The 25,559-nt window shown below is 40.6% G+C and overlaps 1 protein-coding gene across 12 annotated transcripts in view; it reads left to right on the top strand.

Moving 5' to 3' along the window:
- The window catches only part of MPDZ (multiple PDZ domain crumbs cell polarity complex component), a 100,280-nt gene extending 81,978 nt beyond the window's left edge, over nt 1-18,302 (top strand). For 11 of the 12 annotated variants that reach the window (XM_069000801.1, XM_069000800.1, XM_069000807.1 and 8 more), the window contains 8 exons: nt 2,761-2,847; nt 11,011-11,107; nt 11,754-11,797; nt 12,852-12,974; nt 13,876-13,980; nt 14,099-14,211; nt 15,226-15,349; nt 16,129-18,302. In XM_069000801.1, coding sequence (XP_068856902.1) covers nt 2,761-2,847; nt 11,011-11,107; nt 11,754-11,797; nt 12,852-12,974; nt 13,876-13,980; nt 14,099-14,211; nt 15,226-15,349; nt 16,129-16,275 — 840 coding nt within the window. In that variant the 3' untranslated portion in view covers nt 16,276-18,302. The remainder of the gene's footprint in view (nt 1-2,760; nt 2,848-11,010; nt 11,108-11,753; nt 11,798-12,851; nt 12,975-13,875; nt 13,981-14,098; nt 14,212-15,225; nt 15,350-16,128) is intronic. The other variant, XM_069000802.1, reaches the window with a different exon arrangement.
- Nucleotides 18,303-25,559: the final 7,257 nt, after the last annotated feature.

Here is a 25,559-nt window from a genome sequence, read left to right as displayed (position 1 = left end):
CAAATTCTTTAGTGTGAGAATGGTGAGGCACTGGAATATGTTGCCCAGAAAAGGTGTGGATGCCCCATCCCTGGAACTGTTCAAGGCCAGGTTGGATGGGGCTCTGAGTAACCTGGTCTACTAGGAGAGGTTAATCTTTTTTTTATTGTATATGTTGTGTGCCATCTTACATCCATTAAATATTACAATGCATTTTTCAGGGACCAAGCATTTGGTATAAGAAACTGCTTTCTCAGAGTTTACTGAAGTAACTACCTGCAGCTCTTGGAGCCAATCTATTCTTGATAAATTTTTTGTTTCTGATGTCTTTCCCTTATTTCCAAATCAGAATGAAGTCAGATATACAATATTTCCTGTAGTCTGGCAGGAAGTTCAGCTGGTCAGCCAGCTTGTCTGTTTTTCGGTCCAGAGTTTTGAGACATGCTGCATGATAAGGATTCCACTGAGTCAGCATGTTAAATGGAGAACTGTTTCACTGGAAAAAAATTTATCAGATGCTAATTATAGCTGTCTCTTGGATACATCGGCACATGGTTATGCTCCTTAACACTCACATTCAAAGGTATATTTTTCCAGATCTTTTGGATTTATTGGGTAGGAGGAGTCCTGGGGGAGAGCAGTGGTCAGAAAGCTGGAGATAGGAGGACTTCTGTATTCAGCATGTGCCCATTAATGAGAATGCCAGAACAAGATCTGTGTTGTGACAATGAACTTGTTAGTATACTCTTCTTTGGTTATAGTACTTTTCCATTCTTATGTGACAGTTTTTTAGTTTTATTTAAGAACACAGCATTTCTTCTTCATATGCTCTACCTTTATGTCTCCTCTGAATAAAAATGCCATTTCATGTGGGAAGTTCCTTTCATTTTGAGAAGCATTTTGGAGTATCTTACTGAAGATGCTTAGTTCCCATTTACCATTCTTGTATTAAAGTTTTAAGTACTTAATCATTGCTCAGTAGTACTTGTAATTAATTTTCATAGCCTTGAGAACTGGGCTTTTAAAATACCTTAGACAGATTATTGTTAATAATTATTTTGTTTACATAGTATAAGTGGAATAAAGCATGGTCACTCACATGTAGGCAGTCACCACTTCCCGTTCAGGTATCCATTCAGTTCTCATTCATGAGAGTAGGATCTAGGAGTAAATTGTCTTGGACCGCCTAAAATGTAATTTGCTAGAAAATAATTCTATAATCTTTGGAAAATTCCAGTGTATTTTAAGTAAAATGAGACAAATAGAATGTGTCATCGGTCTGAGCATTTTGCCTGTTCTTGCAGGGTTTCTTTTGAAGTATACCTTAAAGTATGTGAAAAGATTATTAGCTTTTCCCCTCACTAGACTTAATGGACCTTTTAAATAGAAGCATTTAGGGAGAGAGAAAGGTGTAATAAAACTAAATGGGAATTGATTTATTCACAAGTTCTGTTGGAAAGTATTACCTCCTACTTTCACACATTATAGTTTTAAAATCTTATTTGTGAGGATGTGGTAATTTTAGATACATATTTCCTCAATATTCCACTTGGAATAAGAGTTGTCCATATGGTTTAATACAACTAAATTCATACAAGCAAAGAATGATTTTGCCTGAGCTTTGATCAAGTCTTTTCCAGGACTTAGAGAAGTCAACATTACTTATGAAATAAAAAGCGATGAAGCAATAAATCTTTTTTAGTGTCACTCCTCAGGAATAGCAACAGAATATGAGGCATTGAAACCTTGTTTGAATGGATATGTTGGGTTGGTTTTGATATATTCGCCTGTTACTGTGAATTTTTCTGACAAATGCATGAATCTCTCTTAAGATAATAAAGTTAAAACATGATAAATAAAGGCAACCTCATGTATTATTAAGTTCTTTGAATGCACAAGTTTACACTGACAAATTCCCAGTAAAAGGAAAAAAAACCAAAATAGCAACAAAACTGATATTTCTGTATTAATACATTGCAGATTGATGTTTTCTTTTGACACTACTTGTATTATGCTGAAAGTTGAATTTTCTTAGTCTTTTTTGTGATAATAACTTCTCTGTTTTTTCAAAATAATGTCTTGATTTTTAAATATTTAATTGCAGGGTGAATGTTCTCCTGAGACATGCATTTTATGTAGACTCAATAGCATACTTAAAATCTTAAAGGGTAGTGAAAGAACTTTCCAATGTGTAATCAGTCCATATCACCCAGCTTATTGCTGGGAGTCAAATGCAGAAACTTCACTTAAACTATAGATGTTTAGGAAATTTTCTGCCCAAAATTTCTTTAGTTATGTTGGTGTCTATGCAGAGTAACAGATAATTTCAAAAGTTTGAGAGAGATGAGTAACTTCCAGTTCAATTACCATGTTCTCAGTCATATCAAGAGAAATAATGATTAAGACTTCGAGGTGTTACGCTGTTTGTAGTTTTTACTGTGAAAATTGTATGTTGACATTGTAATTCAGAAGCTACTCCTTATTAAGTGCAGTGTAATAGAATTAGTATTCTTGTGTGATTTTCACATCTGCATTATAATACTAATTAATACAGTATAAAAAATGTATCCTGCTCAGTATTCAGTATCATGGTGTACTTTGTGTATCTCTGATCCTGCCATGGGCTCTGTCAGCAAAGTGCGCATTTCAGGGTTGCTAGTCCATAATTCTTATCTCTGTCCATTTTTTTTTTCTTCTTCCACTTTCTAGAAAGTCACTTAAATGTTGTAGGTTTTAGTCTTGTAGACAGAAGAGAAGTGTTATAAGTGACTGTTTGTTTAGTGTTCCTTAGGTACAGTAAGACTGGAGGTTGGAAGAATAAAAGCTGGGCCATTTCACTCTGAGAGGAGAACATCCCAGGGCAGCCAGGTATGTAACTATAAAACTGGTTAGTTTAGGAGAAATAATGTTAAATAATGAAAGCAAATAGAAAGATCGGTTTTATGATTACAATTATTTTTCACATACCTGATCCAAGATTGAGCAATTTTGCAGCTTTTCAGTAGCCAGTTTATATGTTCAGCTTAGTATATTGTATCTGTTATAGACAGGATCCAGCCAAAACTGTAATCCAGAAATGACTTTGCTGCAGGCTCCAGCCCGGAAGCACAGAGAACTCCAAATCTCACCAATACCAGAAGAAGTTAGAGTCAACTTTAAACCTCTTAGTTACTTTCAGAGTAGTTGGCATACAGTGGAGTACTGCTTCAGTAAGCTTAGGGAATTTCTCCATTCCTTGCATGTTCTTACTGTAATCTTGGCCTCCAGAAGCAGGAAAACTGTGCCCTTTCCATCACACTTCTCTTATTTATTTTATTGTTGTTTTAACGGTGGATTGTTACAACCTCGCATCAGTTTCTGCATTTGAAAGCACCTTCCATGGCATAGCAGCTCACACTGTGATTGTTTCCAGTAGGAGCTGCAGTTTTTAGAACTCACAAATTACCGTTAAGAACTTTCTCTGGTTGTGAACTGGGGATGAAAATTATCAAGTATTAAATATAAATAGTTTTAGACACAATTAAACAGTTTCCAGTGAGCAGGTTAAGACTAGATAAGACTAAAATGTTAGGCTTTCTTCAAAATTAGTATTGCTAAACAGCATGGAAACATGCAGACTCTGGTTGGTCTTATTCTAAGATGATGCTCACAATGTTGAATGTTTTGAAGAGCGTCACAGTCAGTGAACTAGTCTCACTGGGAACCATGGAGTCTCACTGGGAACTTCAGGAGGAAAGGGCCTCTCCTTTTCCTCCACCAATAAGACAAGTGGTTCACAAGAAGTGGAAGTGGGGAAAAAAAACCCAAACTGTTTATTAACACACAAACAAAACAGGGTAGAACAGGATTTAAAAAAACCTCAAAATACAACAAATTCCCGCAGAGGGAACAGACACGCGGGCTTGGACCAGCCAGGGTCGCCCCCACAGGCTCCCCAGACTGGTGAGGAGGGAAGGGAGGCAGTGCGACAAGGGGAAGGAAAGGGAAAAAGAACAAGAATAAACCAACAGAACCCTTTCCCAGCTAGCTGGAACACAAAGGAAACCAAAAAGCAGCACAGCGCTCCCGACGCACTCCCTCCCAAGCCCCGCCGAGCCCCCCGAGCCCTTGGGCTGAACTGTTCCACTGTCCCCTCGGCCCCATGGCTCCAGCCCCACCCCCCGGGTCCATCTTAAAGGCACAGCGTCCTTGGGCATTGAGCGGGCGGTTAAGGAATAAAGAGGCTTTATAATGTCACCCCAGGACATTCCACCCCTTATTCCATACCGTCTGCTCAATGCCCAAATTAATACATTTCAACTTTAAACACACATGTTTATACATATATACATAACTATATACAAACAATAGCAGCAACCTTCAACAAACATACATAGACATTCAAACATTACAAGCAGTTCTCATCCAACATCAGATCTCCCTGTGGTACACAACATGTTTCTCCATCCTTCTGCATTATCCACCATGTGCAACCTGGCCCCTGAGCAAAGACAACCCCATGGATGGGTTTGTCTTTACAGAGTAATCCAAACAAATTTTCCCAGGAGTCCCCTGACATGCACTGCTGGGACTTTGTCACCATCTACTGTATGCAGGGGTTCAGATTGGACAGGCCCTGCTCAGTTGATGGAGCCTTGGGTGTTCACCTACCATGTGGCCTTAGCTAAATGCATCTCCCAGTTTTTAAAAGTTCCCCCACCCAGTGCCTTCAAGGTGGTTTTGAGCAGGCCATTGCGCTGTTCCACTTTGCCTGCAGCTGGTGCATGGTAAGGGATGTGGTACACCCACTCAATGCCATGTTCTCTGGCCCAGGTGTTTATAAGGCTGTTCTTGAAATGAGTCCCATTGTCAGATTCAGTTCTCTCAGGGGTACCATGCCTCCAAAGGACTTGCTTTTCGAGGCCCAGGATGGTGTTCCGGGCAGTAGCGTGAGGCACAGGGTAGGTCTGCAGCCATCCTGTGGTGGCTTCTACCATTGTGAGCACATAGCGCTTGCCTTGGCGGGTTTGAGGCAGTGTGATGTAATCAATCTGCCAGGCCTCCCCATACTTGTATTTGGACCACCGCCCACCATACCACAGGGGCTTCACCTGCTTGGCCTGCTTGATCGCAGCACATGTCTCACAATCATAGATCACCTGGGAAATACTGTCCATGGTTAGATCCACCCCTTGATCTCGTGCCCACCTATAGGTGGCATCTCTGCCTTGATGGCCTGAGGCATCAGGGGCCCATCGAGCTAGGAATAACTTGTGCTGCCAACCCAAATGTATTTTTGACACTTTCGTCTTCACAGCCTGATCTACCTGTTTGTTGTTTCGGTGTTCCTCATCAGCCTGACTCTTGGGGACATGAGCATCTACATGATGGACTCTCATGGGTAGCTTCTCTACCCGAGTGGCAATATCTTTCCACTCCTCAGCAGCCCAGATTTGTTTTCCTCTATGCTGCCAGTTGACCTTTTTCCACATTTCCAGCCACACCCACAGAGCATGGCTACCATCCACAAATCAGTGTAAAGGTAGAGCTTTGGCCACATTTCTCCTCGGCAATGTCTAGAGCCAACTGGATAGCTTTGAGTTCAGCAAGTTGGCTCAATCCACCTTCTCCTTCAGTGGCTTCTGCAACCTGTCATGTGGGACTCCATAGAGCAGCTTTCCACTTCTGTTTCATCCCTATGATGCAACAAGAACTATCAGTGAAAAGAGCATAGCGTGTGTCTTCTGATGGCAGTTGGTTGTATGGTGGAGCTTCTTCAGCACGTGTCACTTGTTCTTGTTCCTCTTCATCAGTGAGATCAAAGCTTTCACCTTCAGGCCAATTTGTGATTATTTCTAAGATCCCAGGGTGATTTGGGTTTCCAATACGGGGACGTTGTGTTATGAGGGCAATCCATTTGCTCCATGTGGCATCGGTGGCATGGTGGGTAGAGGGAACCTTTCCTTTAGACATCCCCCCCAGCACCAGTAGTCGGGGTGTCAGGAGGAGTTGTGCTTCAGTGCCGATTACCTCTGAGGCGGCTTGGATTCCTTCATAGGCTGCCAAGATTTCCTTCTCTGTTGGAGTGTAGTTGGCTTCAGACCCTCTGTAGCTTCGGCTCCAGAATCCCAGTGGTAGGCCTCACCAGACACCTTCTGCCAAAGGCTCCAGGACAGGCCATGGCTCCTGGCTGCAGAGTAGAGCACATTCTTCACTTCTGGTCCTGTCCTGACTGGGCCAAGGGCTACTGCACGAGCGATCTCCTGCTTGATGTGGGCAAAGGCTTGTTGCTGTTCAGGGGCCCCATGGAAATTGTTCTTCTTGCGGGTAACCAGGCAGGGAGGGCTCACAGTGTGGCTGTACTCAGGAATATGAATCCTCCAAAAGCCTATGGCACCTAGGAAAGCTTGTTGGTGAAGACATTGCTGTGATCTTATCGACGACCTCAGTGGGAATCTGATGCTGTCCATCTTATCATTTCACTCCCAGGAACTGGATCTCCCAGGGAGGTCCCTTGACTTTGCTCTTCTTGATGGCAAAACTGGCTTCCAGGAGAATCTGGATGATTTTCTCGCCTTTCTCAAACACTTCTGCTGTGGTGTTCCCCCACACAGTGATGTCATCAATGTACTACAGATGTTCTGGAGCCTCACCCTTTTCCAGTGCAATCTGGGTCAGTCCATGGCAGATGGTGGGACTGTGCTTCCACCCCTGGGGCAATCGATTCACTCCAGGTGAAGGTAAACTGAGGCCTACATTCTGCTGCCAGAGGGATGGAGAAAAATGCATTAGCAATGTCAATAGTGGCGTACCACTTTGCTGCTTTGGACTCCAGCTCATACTGGAGCTCCAGCATTTCCAGCACAGCAGCGCTCAGCGGTGGAGTCACTTCATTCAAGTCATGATAATCCACAGTCAATCTCCATTCCCCGTCAGACTTGTGCACAGGCCAGATGGGGCTGTTGAAGGTTGAGTGGGTCTTGCTGACCACCCCTTGGCTCTCCAGCTCACGGATCAGCTTGTGGATGGGGATCACAGCATCTCCATTTGTCTGATACTGCCGGTGGTGCACTGTCGAGGCGGCAGTTGGCACTCGCTGCTCTTCTCCCTTCAGAAGCCCCAACTGCAGAAGGATTCTCGGTCAGCCCAGGCAAGGTGTCCAATTGCCTAATGCCCTCTGCCTCCACAGCAGTGTGCTAGTTTGAAAACAAACCAGTGGGAGACACCAAGTCAGAATAACAATTTAATGGGGAAATTAAAGAAAAGGAAAAAAAACTAAAAGAAAACACTGGTTCAAACTGACAGAGTCAAGATACAACCTGACACCCTGTTAGTCAGGGTGGTGGTAGCAGTCTGGTAGAATGGTGGCTGCAGTCCTCTGAAGCAGTGATCCTGTAGAAAAGGGTCTGCTCTTCCTCAGAAGGTCCAGTGGTGGCTGTGTAGCTCCTGTCCTCTGGAAATCCAGTGGAAAGGTTGTCTCTGGTGTTCAGAATCTCAGATTCTATCCAGGATGGAATGCTTGGTTCCTCCCTCTGGGTGGAGCATCTCACAATGGGGTAATGAGTCATGAGGCCAAGTGTTGATTAGGCTCATTAACAGAAGATGGTCCGGAGGGAGTTATCTCTGAGTCATGCGGCAGGACAATGATGGGCCATTAACAGCAAGATAGTCTGGGGGAAGGAGGCAAGGAAACACTGCCCCACCTGATTTCAACGGCTCTTGAGGATGGTAATAGAATACACTGCAACCCAGGACAGCAGCTATTCCAAAGGCCCGCCTGAGTCCCTTCGGGTCTTTGAAATACCCATTCTGGGGGAAGTCTATGCCCAGAATACACGGGGCCCCTGGGCCAGTCACAATAGGATGTTTCTTCCACTGCTTTCCAATTAGGCTCACGTCGGCTCCAAGCAGTGTAAACTGCTGCAATCCCCCTGTCACTCCAGAAATAGAAACCAGTTCTGCCCTCATGTGTCTTGATGGAATCAAGGTGCACTGTGCACCCGTGTCAACCAAGGCTTCATATCTCTGTGGTTCTGATGTGCCAGGCCATTGGACCCACACTGTCCAAAAGACGTGATTTTCCCTGGCCTCTCCCTGGTTAGAGGCAGGGCCCCTCTAGTCCTGGTTATCATTCAAAACTTGAGCTACTTCCCTTCTGGTGGAACTCCCTCTCTTAGCATTACCATCCTTCAATTCATCACCTGCGCTGCCAGGACAGAAGTTGGTTTTCCATCCCTCCTCCTCATGTCTTCCCCACTGTCAAACAGGAAGAACCACAGTTCAACTCTTGAGGTGCACCCTCTCTCCCTAGCTGTGGGACATCTGCTTCTGGTAACAGGGCCTCTGGTCTGCACTGATGCAATTTGGAGAAGGTCCTCTTTCAGCTCCTTCCTGAGTTTCTGATGAGTCTTGTCCATCCTATCTTCCATCTTCTCTATGGTCTCTGACAGACTCTTTTCCCCAGCTGCAATTCTTGCTTGTGTTGGGCTGTGCACAGTGTCTGCATACGCCTGGAGCCTCCTCACCATAGGACTCACTGTCTCATCCCCGTCATTCCATGTCATCATTGCTAATGCAGGGACATATTCTGGTGGTGCATGTCATGCAAGTTTCAGCCACATCACTGGTGTGCATTTTACCATGTCAGGGCTCCTAATTGCTTGGTCATCTGAGAATATGATCTCTACCACTGCCAGTTCTCTCAGGTATTGAATCCCTTGTTCCATGGTTTTCCAGGGGTTTTGCTGCAGCTGGAGATCTACTTGGTACAGGTATCTTTCCTTCACACTTCTTAAGAGCTGTGTCCAGAGACTGAGAGCTTCAGGGCCCCTTGTCATCCCTTGGTCAATACTTAAATCACATGACAGGGACCCCAAATGCCTCGCTTCAGTGCCATCCAGAACTGTACCATCGCCTGCAGCGTCCCAGATTCAGACCATCCAACTTAATACAGTTTCATCAGGCCATCAGGTATAATCCTTCCTCAGGGTACGAAGGCTCTCTATGGACAGGGACTCAGTGATGATTTCAGGTTCCAATTCCTCTGCTGGCTGTGAAGGTCCTGGCTGCCCATCATCATCCACTGGGAAAACAGATTTGGTTTTGTGTTTCTTTCTCTGGATAGGCTGGTTTAGGCTCCCCATCTGCTTTAGCTGCAGCTGGAGTGATTGGGGTGTATGCTGGCTAATTCTTCTGCCCCTCTGGCTGTATCGTCTGCCCTACAGTATCTAACAGCGTGCAGTAAGCGTTAGCCAGGACCCAGCACGTGGCCATGAGCTTTTCCTTTCCATCAGCTTTTATATTGCAGCTTTCCTTCAGATACTTCCCCGCCTCAGCTGGATTCTGAATTCGTTGAGGGGGGAAGTTCCAGGCTACTGGGTCAGAAAACTGCTTCAGGGTCTGGCCTATGTCCTCCCATACCCCACACCACTTAGGATTTTCTACAACTGGGGCAGGTGTCTGGGCAACCCCTCTGGAAATCTCAGCCCTTATTTTAGACAAGCTGGAGACTACATAGAGGAACCCTGCTAGATAACATAAGAAAATGGTATCTTGAACATCCAGGGGAAACTGGACACTTTCAAAAGGTGACGTGTCAGATGTGAAAGGGAAGAAGGAGATGAAGGGCTGGGAATTACCGTCCCCTGCTTTTCCCTAACAAACTGGGTGTAATTGCTAATACATTCCAAAAGGAAACTACCAAGGCCAGAATGGAAAAACAACATGACATACACATTCTCGATGGTTTCCATTACTTCCATCAAACTTCAAGAAATCACTAGCACCAGGCATATTAAAATGACAGTCCTGCGTCTTATTCCTGACTTATAAAAGGCGTAAGCCAGGGACCCGACTGGCCATAGCTGTGGACACGTACTTATGGTTAAGTTCCACAGAAAAATTACTAAATCAAACTGCATGGTCTTACTGCTATAGTTCAATACAAAGTGATTCAAAGCAAGATGTTGGTGGGTTGTTTGTTTGTTTGTTTTTTTTCCACTTTCACGTGCCCCTTAAGTTGGGCGCCAAATTTATGTCTTGGTTTTTGAGACAAAGGTTCAGGAGGAAAGAGCCTCCCCTTTTCCTCCACCAATAAGACAAGTGGGTCACAAGGAGTAAAAGTGGGAAAAAGAAACCAAACTGTTTATTAACACACAAACAAAACGGTAGAACAGGATAAAAAAAACCCTCAAAATACAACAAATTCCTGGAGAGGGCACAGACACTTGGGCTCGGACCAGCCGAGGCCACCCTACGGGGCTGCCCCCACAGGCTCCCCAGACCAGCAAGGAGGGAAGGGAAGCAGTGAGGCAAGGGGAAGGAAAGGGAAAAAGAACAAGAAAAAACCAACAGAACCTTTTCCCAGCTAGCTGGAATACAAATGAAACCAAAAAGCAGCACAGCACTCCCGGCGCACTCCCTCCCGAGCCCTGCCGAGCCCTTGGGCTGAACCGTTCAACCGCCCCCTTGGGTCCGTGGCTCCAGCCCCGACCCCGGGTCCCTCTTAAAGGCACAGCGTCCTTGGGCATTGAGTGGACAGTTAAGGAATAAAGTGGCTTCATAACATCACCCCAGAACATATAGTGAAAGTCTTTCTGGAAATTGTGCGGGTGAGGCTGAGTGGAGAGCCTAATCTTAGTTGTAGCTGATGCAGTAGGTGAACATTTGAGAGCCCACATGAGGATGTACTGAGATCTGTCTTTTGTATTCTGTCCTTACTGTGGTACTTGTGGCTAACTTGCATTAGAAGATCTCTGTAAGGTGATAGAAGGTGCAAATACCAGGGTCTTGTTGGGCCATCAGAAGAAGCACTTCAAAGCTTTGCATGGGGTTGTAGACATACAATTTCCATTGGTCTAATGATGTTTCAAAAAGGAGCTGTCTAGTGTGACCAGAAAGCATGTGGAGTTCTCTGACTCAGTTTTAACTGGGCACAGAAAAAATAAAATACTGCAGAAAAGACACTGAAGTGTATTTTACAAGTTGCAGTTTTACTTTTAGTAGCTGGGTCAGTGAAGCTCCTCTCTAATCCCACTTTAACATTGTGTGTAGGTCAGTGAAGGAAGTGGCAGTCTCTCATCGTTCAGTTTCCCAGTTTCTGGGCCCAGTGCACCTGAGGTCTTTGAAAGCGGCCTAAAGAAGAATACCAGTAAGTCGGAGAGTTTTTTAGTGTGTTCAGTGTTTTATACGTGTGAACTGGTAGCTGAAATCTTTCTGTTAAAATGTTATAACCACATGATGCAGGCCTCAAAGTGATTTGTTAGTCAGTAAAACGCTGCAGAAGTGGTTACTGCTCAGTGCATCATACATATCTTGTAGTAGCTCTTTATAAAAGAAGCTAGCAACTTCTTATGTCAGCAGTTTAGATATTGACAATTTAAGTTGAGCCATAATTTTATATTTAATCTAAATACATTGTATGACACGCTGTCTCATTCACAGAAATCTAGATACATGTGGAATAGCTGTCTCATGCTTAAATTTAGAACAAAGTTACTTCTGATAAAAGTATTTCTGGAAAATAATAAGTTTTTTTCTATTCTATTTGAGCATGCTTAGGAGTCTTATTCCAAAAGCTATTTAAATAGAAAGAACTGTTGCTTCTTTCACCTATTCTAGAAGTATTTCAATCCAATTAATGTAATGACAGTCACTATCAAAATCAGATTAAAATATGTATAACATACAAGCAGAAAGTTAGAATCATCATAGTGATTTGAATAACTTTATTGGAAAAGTTTTTTAGGAATGCTAGTTTAACTTTTTTTTTTAATTTATTTTAATTCCTTTGACAGCAGCTTCTGAAATACAGAGACTAAGAACAGTTGAAATAAAAAAGGTAAGTTGTAGCATACAGTGGCATATATCAGGAATAGGTTTTGTAGATGTTGTCAATAGGTGTCTTTACAGAATGGAAGAAGTCTAGGCCTACTCATTGTTTTTGGAAATTAATTTCTCTGTCTTTTCAGTTCAGGACTGCACTATCTCCACTGCCTATACTTTTATGTAAAATAGTGGGACTTATGCTATCATGTTTTGTGAGCTGTGTTGAAAGCAAAAGAAGGTAGAGATATTGTGACGTAATTTTATCATTACCAGATTGAGTTAAATGCAGACTCTGTTTTGCTAAAGTCAGGGGAATTGTACTAAAGTTGGAAGGCTGTTTTTTGGTATTTGATATTTTTCTTCACACATATTTTTAATGAGTAGGTTCTTCCATGACAGCTGCCAGGTTTTCAAGTGTGAAATTCAGTCACCTTCATTATGCATGTGAGCTTAGTCACAGACTGCTTCTTATTTTCCAAAATATTTATATTTATTTGTCCTTGGTTGGCATCTAGTGCACTTGATTATATGGATTGTATTCATCCATTCTCTTTTTACAGTAGAATCTGCAAATACTAGTTTTCAATAGCAGTTTTTACAGTGAGGTATTTGGGTGTGGTGCAGTGGTAAACAGCTGGTTTTGCTCTTCAACATTTGGGCACTAGGGGGAGCATAAAGATTAATTCTAGTCTTCAGAAGATTCAATAATAGGATATTCATATAGACTGTACTAAGGACAGCAATCCCATCTCATTGGTTTTCCTTGCTCAGACCTCTGTGCTGACACTAAGAGTCGGGTGCCGAATTCTGTAAGTATTTAGTTTGGTTAAGATAAAACACACAACTAAATCGGCAAATTTTCACCTACGACTGAGAAGAAGAAACATCCATTCTGGTCTCTCTGCTTTCTTGAAGTGATGCAAAGCGTATAAGCTTAAAAACTGGCTTGACACAGGAATTCTGATTTTCATAAAATAGGGGTTTAGCGATCTTTTGAGGTAAGCCTGCAATTCTCTGTGCTTTTCTTTCCAGAAAAATCTAATCCTTTTTTTTAATTGCTGTAACAGAGCCCTGCAGACTCACTAGGAGTGAGCATTGCTGGAGGTGTAGGAAGTCCTCTTGGAGATGTTCCTATATTTATTGCCATGATGCACCCAAATGGAGTTGCAGCTCAGACTCAAAAATTAAGAGTAAGTTAATAATTAAGAAGTCTGTAAAGATTGCATGGCAAATGCGCCATAATTACGCTAGACAGGCAGTAAATCAGCAGTTCAGTGATACAGTTTTAAGTGCTTCAGACTGTGCGAAGAATTCTTGCCGTTTGGATTGATGAAACAGTAACTCAGATTGGTAGCATAGGAAAGTGTAATTGCTGGCATGTGCTAAAGTAATCTTGGACTGCAGAGTTAGTCAGCTTGTGAAAATTAAAAGCATAGGAAGTGGTTCAGAAGGATGCATTCTGTAAACGAGTGCCACTGCTGAATGTGGTGGTGATTCCTGCAAATGTAGGTGTGCAGTCTGTTTTCTCTCTCATGTTTCCTATGCTTAGGATAGAGAAAGCACTTTTTAGGCTCTGAGTTAGAGTGGGAGATTTTATCTGAAACTGTACTTAAATGGGTACTGTATCCAATCTGCATCAGAGGTGGTTGAATTTGACTTAGGTTTCTTGGAAAATGGTCAGTGTTTTTCAAGATGAAGTCAAAGAGAATCTCTGATGATAATTTGCTACTTCAGTCTATCTGTCTTCAGGTGACATGCAAAACGCATCTCTGTTTTTTAACATGTTGTATGTTTCTAGAGTTTTAGGATCAATTCTGTAAAGCATCATTACTTTTTACACTGAATACACTAAACCAGTGTAATTTGCTAATTCTGATGTTGAATTGCCTACCTTTGTACTGGGTTATTTTGTAGTTCAAAGATTATTTGTTTTCAAGAGGAAATTTACTATGAATTTACAGTTGCTTCTCTCATTCTTCGTACCCTAATATCACTGATAAAATCTAGCTAAATGCAAATGCACAGATCTGCTATTGTTGGAAGTGACAAATCTATGTAACTGAGTTAGATTTTCTACGTTTTCTTCTGTAGGTTGGGGACAGGATTGTTAGCATCTGTGGAACATCTACGGAGGGCATGACTCATTCCCAAGCTGTTAATATCTTAAAAAATGCTTCAGGCACTATTGAGTTGCAGGTAAAAAAATCCTCAATGACATTTTGTATTTTTTCTGAATACTGTTTTGCCAGCTGCTACAATGAATTATTTTAGTGTCAGCTTTTTTATTTCAGTGTTTTCCGACCTCTGTTCCTAGGTTGTAGCTGGAGGAGAAGTGAGTGTCATAACTGGTCAGCAGCATGATCCACCTACGTCCAGTCTTTCGTTTGCAGGACTAACTTCAACTGGCATTTTTCAGGATGATTTAGGGTCAGTAACTGCAGAATATACAGCCTCTGTAGCCTGTAACTTTTAGATGGTATTCAGCCCATAAACCTTACAAATTCTAGCAAATAATAAATGACATTTTTGGCTTTATCATGATTAGCATATTTGGTAAGCATGGGACCTATGGGCCATAGGTCCTCTTCTACATTTTTCATGATGCAATTTGCTGTGCTGCAAATTTTTTTACCCTCTGTAGAGTTATGATGTGATTTGATTTCTTCTCCAGCCTCCATTGTTTCAATGAGATTGGGTAGCTGGGATTAATTGGTACAACCAAAAATTCTCTTTCCACTGTGGTATCTGTGTTTCCATACCGTGCTTTCTAGTGCTGGGCAATCAGGAGTATCAGATGTTTCTGGTGTACAAGGTATACTGCTTCTGGTATTCTGCAAGGTGCATTATGTGAACAAGTTTTGCGTAAAACTGTCATAAATCTGAGGCATTTTTCTTTTAGGAATGGGGAAAGAGGGAAAGGGGTTCTTTGGCCACACATACCTACTTTGAAAAGTAGAATTCCAGTATTTCTGACAATCAAAGTATATGTGGGGAAATACACCTATTAATGATCTGTATAATAAACATGTACCTACAAATACACAGTCATCTATTAGGAGAGAAGCAATTAAACCTTAATAGCATGAACTATTTGAGCTAATTTTAGACATTACAGGATTTTTAAAGTAGATGTTATAGAATCTTTAAGTACTGGCATTGCCTCTGTACTTCGTTAGTAAGCACTGTTGGTGACACATAGCAGCCATAACTATGTCCTTAACTGTGTATTTGAAATAGTTACTTTTATATAATAACATAGGCATTAGACAGTTTACAGTGTTTTACATGAACTGAAATAGCCTGTTCTTTGTAATAAAAGTATTTGTAGTTACAGTGGAAAGGGAAATGTATTGGTTAGCTTAAAAGGAGTAAAGTTTTTTGTTGAATGTTCTATGTGTTAAATCCAAAGTTCAGAAAAAATATTCTTTTCCCCTTCCTTAGACCTCCTCAGTACAAGACCATTACTCTGGACAGAGGACCAGATGGCCTTGGCTTTAGTATTGTGGGTGGCTATGGCAGTCCCCATGGAGACTTACCCATTTATGTGAAGACAGTGTTTGCAAAGGTAGGTGTAAATTTGTTCAGCCAATCCATTTATTAGTTTACTGCAGTTATTGTTCTAAATCATGGCCTGGGTTTGCATTTAAAAGAATGTTACAGTTTCTCACAGCTTTTCCTTTTTAGTGCAAAGGCTGGTCAAAATGTGCTTGCAGCATTTGAAGGCTGTAATATTCAAAAGATTAAGACTTTCCAAATACCGGTGATTCAGCCTGTAGCAGAGTCTTGTCCAGCTCTCAACACTGGACTAGCGCAAATACTTAGAAAAACAGGTCCCTTGGCTTATATTTTATTTCAGGGGCTTATGTTTACTTCAGGTAGTAGAGGGAACTGTTTTATTGAACTCAGACTGGACCTTCAGAGAAGTTCAGATGCTGACTTGGGTTGGATAATTTGCACTGCTCTAGGAAACAGAAGAGAGTCTGAGAAGACTGGAATCATAAATCCTAAATTTTTATGGTAAATCCAAGTATAAAGCTGTCTTTTACAAAACTCACTGGAAAGTTCTCTGGGTCTTGAAAATGTTACTTCTATGATACTAGGTTTTAAACATTATACTAGCTGGAAAAATGGGGTTAAGGGAACAAAGCAATCATATGGTTCCAATTTCTAGATGTGGAAATTAGACAGGGCAGGGCATACTGCAGCATTAGTGGTCTTTACAACAATTGGCTCTGTTTGTATTACTGAAAATCGAAAGTGTTGTAAGGGGTTTTCTTCTAAGGACTGTGTGTCAGGAAGAAAAAGAAATGCATGAGTCTGCAGTTACTTGTTTTATTATTCTAGGGTGCAGCAGCAGAAGATGGACGCCTCAAGAGGGGGGATCAAATCATTGCTGTGAATGGGCAGAGTTTAGAAGGAGTGACCCATGAGGAAGCAGTTGCTATTCTGAAAAGGACAAAAGGAACAGTCACTTTGACTGTATTGTCATGAACTGGCTGCCTGACGAGTTAGGGTCAATAAGACAATATTATTTAGTTTCCACATAGTAAGAGAATGGCAATGTTTTGTGTAGTCTTCTTGCTCTTTCAGCTTCACAGGACTGTGTTACAACACTGAAGAAAAGCAACATTTAACCATATTTTTGTATACTTTAGAACTACTTCTCTTCCTGTCAAAGCACTGGGATGAAGTTATGTTAACTATGGAAACACATGGATATTTTTCCTATTAGTAAGTCACCAGGAAAAAAAGTTTTCATTGATAACCACAGGAACAAAACTGAAATTACTTTGGGTATGTTGGAAAAATGATAAAGGCACCAAGTCAGCAAGGGGGTTGCATGGGTAGCAGTAGTCAGAAAACAGGAATAAGGTTATTGAAGAAAGAAAATATTAATAAAACAGAGATTTGGGAGGTAAAAAGAAAATTATGTAATCTGGAGGCAGATGGTTGATAGACTAGATTTTTTTTTTTAATTAGATGAGTTTTAAGGTCCCTTTCAACCCAAGTCATATTATTTCTCAATGCTCCAGCAGTTTGGTGACTTGGGTGGGTTATTTTGCTTGTCTGTGTGTTTAAATTTGCTAAGTCATGGTGTATCTGAAAAAAAAGAAAACTGTTTCATTTTGGCTTAGGTTTGAGAGTTTGATGATTTCGGGGAGGGGGGTGGTGGTGGTGATGGTGATGGTGGTTTTGGTTTTTGTTTGTTCATTTTGTTTGTGGGTTTTGTGGGACTTGTGCTCAGGGCTGAAAAATCCATTGCTAGTGGAAACTATTCCTGATGAATAAGAATGCCCAGCAACTGCAGTATTAGAAGAACTAGACTATTTAATAGTAATATTTTATAGTCTATATGGGTGAAAACAACCTTCCTAGAAGTGTCTGTAAGCAAAGGTTGTCCTCTTCCAACATACAAGACTCCCTAGGGGCTCAGCACAGACATTTCTGCAAGCTGCTTGACTCAGAGCCGGGAACAAACTGCTCAGAGCAGGTCTGCCTAGCTGCCAGCAGATGTCTGGCTATTGCCAGCGTGGAAGAAGCTGACGTTACGGTGTTGCTGCCATTATCAGTAGCTGCAGAGGTAGAGTCCTCCTTGAACGGAGTAATGGGTTGAGGATGGGTAAAGACCTGAAAATTCCTCACAGTGGAGGTGAGTAGTGAGACAGCAGTGGAGGTTTGCATCAGTAATGAGCAGAAGAGGAGATTTTACAGCTACAACAATTATTTTGGGGATATTAATTTTAGAGGCACAGATAAAAGTGTCTAGTAAGTACAATGCAACCATGGAGCTGTTCTTTGATCAGCAGCGTGGTCAATAAATGTATCACTTTCTCATCACTAAAACTTTATCTAAAAACTGCACTCAATGAAACACTTAGCTGATTGTAACCTGCCTGCCTTTGCCTGCCGTGCTCTTAGGAATCTGGCACATAAAGCATGTTTTTCCCATGATTTCTTTTCCTGCAGAAAAATTCAGCTGAGTCTTTTGAGAGAGGAAGATACCAAGCTAACTAGTATTCTATTTAGCAGCATGATGCTTTGTGTTAATTAGCAAAAATGGAGTTTTAGCCAGAAGGCCACCATCTCAATTATCACTTAAGAGAAATATAAGCTGAAAATGCAGGCAATGGTCAGGCCATTATTAGGGGATAATACAAAAGATTAACATTCATTTTAGTGGGTCACAAAAACAGTATTAGGAGTGTATGTCAAGTAGTATTAACAAATTGATAGCTATGTGTTAGTCAATTAACAAAAAACCCCACTCCCTTTGTCTTTTTAACTGTTACACTGTGGTAGGAAACCAGATGTTACAGTTACTGGTTGCTGCTGTTATTGAATTGCTTTTATACTTATTCCTTGCATAGAGTGAGAAATGCCTACATTAGAGTATGTAAAGTCACTTTAAATAGTATCTATATTTGTAACAGAAGTAGTGTACAGCTATTTTGTTACTGCTCTTGTGTCACAATGGAGGATTTAAATTAATAAATTCCAAACTGTCATGATGAAGTAAAGTTCTGTGTGTTTTACTGGTTGCTTTACAATAGCTCACTTGCATTATTCACTCTGTTGCAAAAGATTAATTCAAAACAATTTAATAGTTTAAATAAGGCAATTCTCTTTATGTGAACCTTAAAGCATCTGCTAAAAATTGATTTTTTTTTTTTTTTAAGATTTTGTCTTCACTTGTCAACTCTTAGCGAATTCATGAAACTAAGAAGCTGTCTTGCTTTTTTTGTAACAGATAGCATTAATCATTGTTAAAAAAGCATTCATTCAGACATGGGACTTGCCATGAGGGAGAAAATAGTGAGCCATGGAGCTTGGGACTCAGAGAACAGGCTCTCCCCCAAGCCCCGTGCCAGGAAACTGTTGCATGACCACTGCTTAGTGTTTGCCATGAACTGGACCACGTAGTAATAAACTTTGCAGGTTTAGGATGTTTGGGTTTTGTTATCATTTGGTATTCAACGCAACTTTCCAGTCAAAGGGGTTAGTCCTGTAAGGTGCTTGGTACTGTGGCCCAGTTCTACCTAGTTTTATGGTTTTGGTTACATTTTTTCCATGTGACTGTATTACAGGTTTGGAAGGGTCTGGCATCTTAAAGGCTCCATCCCATTGTCTGGTCAGATATCCAGCCCATTCTTTTAACTTGCCTTAACTCTCTGCTATTCTTCATTCATTGCTGAAGGGTAATCAGAGTGGTGTTAAAGTAAAGGTCTTTAATTTTAGAGTGGTATTAATGAAATGGACTGTCACTTCTTGAAAGCATGGGTCTGGATAAAGGACAGCTGATTCATAGGAATACTCGTATTTCATTTCTTGACAGTGAGCAGGTATTGTTGGCATGGATGCTTTTCTGTTTGTTCCTCTGTTGGATTTTATTTCTGGGTTGGCTTTATGGAAGCAGTAGTATTGTTAATTCTCAGCTGGGAGAAGGGTTGGAATTTAATAGCTGTTGCTGATCCCTTTTCCTTCACTCTATTCAGTCTCTTTTTTTAAGAAAAAAAAAAAAAAAGCTGTATATTCTATAGACCTGGATGAAGAAAAAAGTGTTATCTTTGTTGTAAGTGTCAAGAAGATGTTTTGTTTTGCTGATAGAGACTTGCAAGTAATGTGGAAGAACTTACTACTTTTAATAGTGTTTTGCAAACAAAGCCTTTCCTCAAAGTGGGAGTGACATTGGAAAGGGACATCTGTTAGATTTCTGCACACACTTTTTCTTGCTTTTTAAAAACAAATAGTTTGAAGCATTTAAAATATTCCTGTGTAGAGGCCACTTCAGTTTCAATCTCCAATTGAAGCTACTAATCATAAAGTTTTCACTTTCTTTACAAATGTTATTAAAACTGTAAACAGTATTATCTTTAGCATATTTGACACCTATAGTGTGGATTTTTCTTCTTTTTTAACTGGTCGTCATGCATGTTCCTCAACAGACATGTAGATCATTAATATAATGTATTTTAGTTCATAGCCAGTGCAGGGTAATGCATTAACTTGTGAAGTTTTGCCATCTGTTTTCATGGAAGTGGTAACAATGATAGGTGAGAAGATTCAACTCAAGCACTTGAGAAGAATACACCTAATGGAAAATTATGCCTAAGTAGATTGAGTAAGTAGATTTTTTGCTATGTTTTTCTTCTCCTGTCATAAAATCTTCCTAAGCTTTCTACTCCCAGGGAAAATTTTTGTTTGAAATGGGTAGAAAAAATGTAGATGCTGGTTCTCTTATTTCAAATTCTAAAAGCTGCATATATCTGAGCTGAAAATAACAGAATTTTCCAAGTTAAATTGTTAATTTTCAACTGGAGATTTTTTTTGATAATTTGCAGCAGCAGGTTGGTTTGTGAAAGTGAGGTAAACAGGTTTTCACTTACTATTTCTCTTCAGACTACTTTGTAGTCAGTCCATTGTTTTTGATCTTCATATAGGTAGTTTAAATACATAACTTATTTTATTACATCAAAGGAGTGTTTGAATCACACACAAAAACAACTTACCTGTTTTTGTGGCTGCAAGTACTGTGTTGGATTTTTTTAAGTGCTTGCAGTTATATGTCCAGTTTGTCCATAGGCAGACAAGAGAAAGGTTTTTGTCTGAGAGAGGAGGCTTTGAATTTAACATTTGTTAGTATTTTCTGGTATTTCAGCCTTTGGCATTTTATTAGTTAAGACTACAGTTTGTTAAGTGAATTCAGTTTAATTAAGAGTATGCTTTGACTGACCAAGAGACATTATAACTAAAAGAGAGTGAATGTTCTTCTTGAGTATTTCTGTGGGATGTCAGGTGCCCTTTTGGGTCTTTCAGCACTGTTCAACAACAGAATGTCAGTTTGGTGTGTTTTCATAGTGTTTTGTTTATGTTTCTCACTGACCATAGCCGCAGAAGAGGGCATGATACTAGAACTCAGAGGACTGAGGCCATGTGGTACATTTAAAAGATATGCTATCAGATTTCCACTACTGCACACCAGTTAGAGATAAAGAAGTTTCTTGTTTGAGTGCCTCACACAAGTATTTAGGCTGAGGCACATGAAAGATTTTTTCAGGCTATAACTTTCAAGTACCTCCTCATGACAGAGACGCCAAAGCCACTGTGTCCAACACTTGAAGTTTTCACATGATTGGGAATTTTACAGAAAGCAGCAGGAGCAGCATTTTGGGTAGTTAGTAGGTAATAAGTTGTACTCTCTTTTGGGAGAATATTTATCTGAAACTGTCAAAAACATATACAGCTTGTTTTGACTGAAAAAAATATATTCATTACTCATTGTTAAATGTGAATATGTCTGTTGGAAGTAGAAAGACAGTATTGTGGATGAGTTTTAGATAGAGAGATGTCAACACAATCCTGGTGGTTAAGGTAGCAGATGTTCACTGGAATTCCTGTTTGTAACAGAAACCACTGAGGACAGGTGATAATAAAAGATGATCATATGGGAAAAGCATTAACCTTTGTTACTGTCACCAAGACCAGAAGAAGGGTAAAATGCTAGTACTCATATTTTTGTCTTGTTTTGTTTTGTTTTGTTTGTTTTTAGTAAGTTCACACTAGCTCTTTTTCCCAGATTTTACTTTCTTTCCCAAGTGTAGAGTTCCTCTGAAGAAAGGAATTTCAAGAGTATAAGAAGAATAATGCCTTATTAGAGGGCTAATAAGGTGTTCTTCTCATACTCTTGAAATTTAAAAAAAATACAGTGTTTCATATATATGATTTTTCTTGCATTAGATGAATATATACACACATTGGTAGTGAAGGAAAATGTTAATGTTAGAATTCTCTTGGGGAATCCGAGCAACTCCAAACCTAGTGTCTGGGCTGGAGACTTCAGTTTTGGTAGCTGGAGATTTAAGTAGGACAAGTGACACAGTTAGCGTAGAAAATCAGTGTTGTTTCATGGTGATCTTAAGCACCAAGACAATACCCGCTCCATCTGCAGCTTCTTTTTGCATGCATCTGGATGGTATACACTACTTGAATTGCCATGTCCTGGAAAAGTTAGTGTGAAGAGAAGGTCTGTGCTCCACCATTTCTCTTGCAACTCATGCTTCAATTGAAAACTAAGGTCCAGCAGCGTTTTGGGAGAGCAACTGTAGGTTTCGGTCTGTATGAGAAATTATGAGTTTTAGGTCTCAGGCAGACAAAAGCTTGAGTTGCTGTTCTCTGACAGATGTGGTGGTTAGCAGCTCTCCTCTTGGTACAGCAGGCTCCAGAGACACTCCTTGACAGGACTGATGCATACTGGCACTTTTCAGTCCTGCATACCGGTGTGTACCACAGATTTCACTTGCAGTCCTGGAAATCAGGGCTTGGGTGGCCGGTTGACTTGGGAGGGTTTTAAAAAGATCTAGCCTTGAGCATCTTGGCGTTAATTTAAAGGTCATGTAGAGGACCTGAATTTGTTCTGCCTTTATCTCCAGTTCTACCAGGCACCTCAGGTACCTCCCTTTTGAAGCACATACATAAGGCGAAGTACTCCACTCAAATTTATTGTTAATGTAGATCTAGAGGTTGGTAACCGAATACATATGTTGATTATTTCACAAAAAAAGTTCATGGACGCATTCTCTTGGTAAGGCTTTTACAGCCTCTTTCACAACACTGAATTACAGCAGTGATCGCCTTTGTGTAAAATTAACAAAACCTTTGCAGTAAGGATAAATTTGGGCAGAAAGGAGAATTGCCTGAGATAAGGTAGGAAGCTCCTGGTCTGAGCTGATTTTCCTGTTGTGACTAAGCCTGCTCTCTTCAATCTATGCCTTATCTCCCTAGGAATAATTTGGCTTTGGTTTGTTTCGAATGGAAGCTGATCATCAGAATGCTATGTGTATAGTCTTTCCCTCTGGAAAAAGGTTTTTATTCAATTGTGGTTGCTAGAGCAGGAAGAAAGAAAATATATATATAACCAGACCTTTGCTTTAAGTGCAGATTTATGGAATATTAACATTTAGTAGAAATAGCTCATTAACAGTTTATTGTTTGCTCTAATATGGTCTCTTCTTTCCACTCTTAAGAGTCTCTTCAAAGCCAGCTATTTTTCCAGCAGCCAAACATATTTGTCTGCACTTCTCCTGCTCCCATTTCTTTTGATTGGTGTGTCTGCATTGGGCTGGTGGGGGAAATAATGTGTGAGGGGAGGTTGTCAAAGGCTTTGTGTGTGCTCGTGCACATATTTGTATATGTAGATCTGGGAATAGTACTGTGTAAGTGGTAACTATTGGCCTGCAGATATTTCCTTCCAGGTATGTTTTTTTTCTTACAAAAGAAATTAAAATAGGCACACTAATCCTTTTTTCTATGCATAGGTTCTCAAAGGATTTTTTAAAAGAGAGTAAATATTTGATCTATTTTAATATCAGGAAAAACTGCAGCAGAGGCATTATCCGTTTCTTCTTTGTGATTTTGTGATTCCCAATGAACCTTTTTCTAACTTGAATGTACATCTTTTCTATTAGCCTGGTAAGTTTAACAATGGAACACATTCCAGGTTCTGCTTTCGGAACAATGAAATCCTATTTGAAGCTGAGAAGTATTTGGGCCTGGGATACTGATGCTGTGTTTGTGGGGCTAAGATCACCTCATGAAGTATGAATACACTCCAGAGTTCCTCACTGATAGAAGCCCTTTGTTTAGGCCAATGTGAAAGACCTTACATTCATAGGATGGTTCCTTTTATATACAGGAACTATACTCAGTTTGACTTTACTGATAGTTTGAACTCAGGTACACGTATTACTGACTCACACTGGAGTATAAACCTTGGATCTGTTGGCCAAGCTAGCGAATCTCTGATCAAGCCAAAAGTGGAAACCTGAATTGGATTGATTTCCTTCTAAATATCAGGGAGGAGGTGAACCAAGCAGAAATGCCAGCAGCAAAGGTATTTACTGACACCTGGTAGCCCGTGTGCTTTTCTCTATATTGAAAGGTGGCTGCAGCTGCCCTAGGATGAACTTCCAAATCAAAAGTGAATTGAATTAACAGGAGAGGGGTACGTTAAATTAACAGGTAGCAGAAGAGGGGAAGTGCTCACCTATTTAGGCACAAATAGGCATGGAGGTGGCTCTGTGAGTGTTTCTTTTGTATTACAAAACCAATAAACAAGGTATTTGTGCAGTGAGCTCTGGTTTCAGCTTGGGCACTTAGCCTGGGAGCTTTGGGTGCTGTAGCATTATGGGAGAGGCTATTTGGCTCTTACTACCCAGCCCCACGTGCACACCTTGAGGTCACACTGGCCCTGGAAGAAGGATGTAGGTCAGTCAATAGAAGCTGACTTTTGTGTAGCTACATTTATACACATTAATAATTTTCAGTAATAGCCACTAGATAGCACTAGAGAATCAAGGTAAATCTCAGACAGCACAGGTTGCAGAGATTTCCACGATCTCAAGCACTCCAAAACAGCCAACCACTGGAGCCTGTTGTTGCTTTTCAGCTCAGATCAGCAGCCTAATGGAAATGATTCAATCAGGAGAATTTTTTTTTAAGTTCTGGTGTATTTAAAATGTCTACACTGATGTATTTCCAAGCAAAAAAACACATAGCAGTAGCTTGAACAGTTACCTTATTCTGACCCTGTTTTCAATGCTTTTGAACCTTATTGAAAACCACAAGCTTCAACAAAATATGCATTAAATCCAAAATGTTGAATACTGGCCATCACAAAATGAATGCTTTCAAATGAAAATATGCCTCTAAAAATATCCATAGGGATGTTATGCTTTCCAAAACATGCCTCAAAAAATCATATCCTCAACAGAACTTACTTGCAGAGTGAATAAAAAGTCTGTCACTGTCTGTAAGTTTATCCCTTGCAAAACTATTTGCCATTTTTAGTTTTTAAAGTATAGTTTAAGGTTTTGAAGAAATCTTTACTGATTACCTTTATGAGAATCCAGCAACTAATCTTTTTAATTTCTGCTATGACAGCAATAAGGGTACTGCTCCTACTTGCTTACTGATAGCCTTTCAAGAAGCCCCATATGAAGTTTTTTCTAAAGGGTTAGGAAAGACATAAAGGTTTTAGGAGAAAGGGGTTTCTGCCTTGCATGTAGAGTGCATTTTCATAGGTTTTGCAGTCCTCCTGCAAACCATGTACTTAATGCATGTAAGTAATTTTGTTTTGCACATTCATAAGCAGGTTTTTTGTGGCAGTTTTGAGGAATATACACAGGTATCCATGGTGCTGTGGGTGCTGTGCAAGGTAAGAACTTGGTGTCACCACTGAAAACTGCATTCCTCAATTCAGTTTCAAAGTAATTTGTAGCTGATCACAAATTCTTCTGTTATTTATTAACCAGGGTTTTATACCCAGTGCCACATCCTCCTTTGATAATGTCTTAAACAGTTTTTCACAAGGATCTAAAATTTGAAGTTTGATGGTCTTGAATTCCTAGAGTAATGTGTCATAAATGCTTGCCTTGAAGGGGAGATTCATAATCAGCTCAGGGCATCTGGCTCTTTTGACTTGCCTCTAAAGTACATTAAACAGACTGATATCAAAATATGCAACTATACTGGGGCTTATTTGCTATAGGCATGCTTCATCTTAGGAACAGGGACTTCAGAGACCTCAGTCTTGGTTGTCATTGATAGGAGCTCGCAGGAGTTCCCAGTGGACTGGGCTGATGCCTGTGTGAACTCATTCAGCCAGTGAACTGTTTCTAGCAGAAATGACAGCCTGTTATCAGGAGATGCATGGGCTGTCTTTGAGGCTTGCTTGCACTTACAGTACACCCAGAATGTCATTACCTAGCAGCTTTCTATAA

Source organism: Aphelocoma coerulescens, assembly GCF_041296385.1.
Source record: "Aphelocoma coerulescens isolate FSJ_1873_10779 chromosome Z unlocalized genomic scaffold, UR_Acoe_1.0 ChrZ, whole genome shotgun sequence".
Lineage (NCBI taxonomy): Eukaryota > Metazoa > Chordata > Aves > Passeriformes > Corvidae > Aphelocoma > Aphelocoma coerulescens.
Note: the sequence above shows the minus strand (reverse complement) of the source record. Positions and strands in the feature narration are given on the sequence as shown.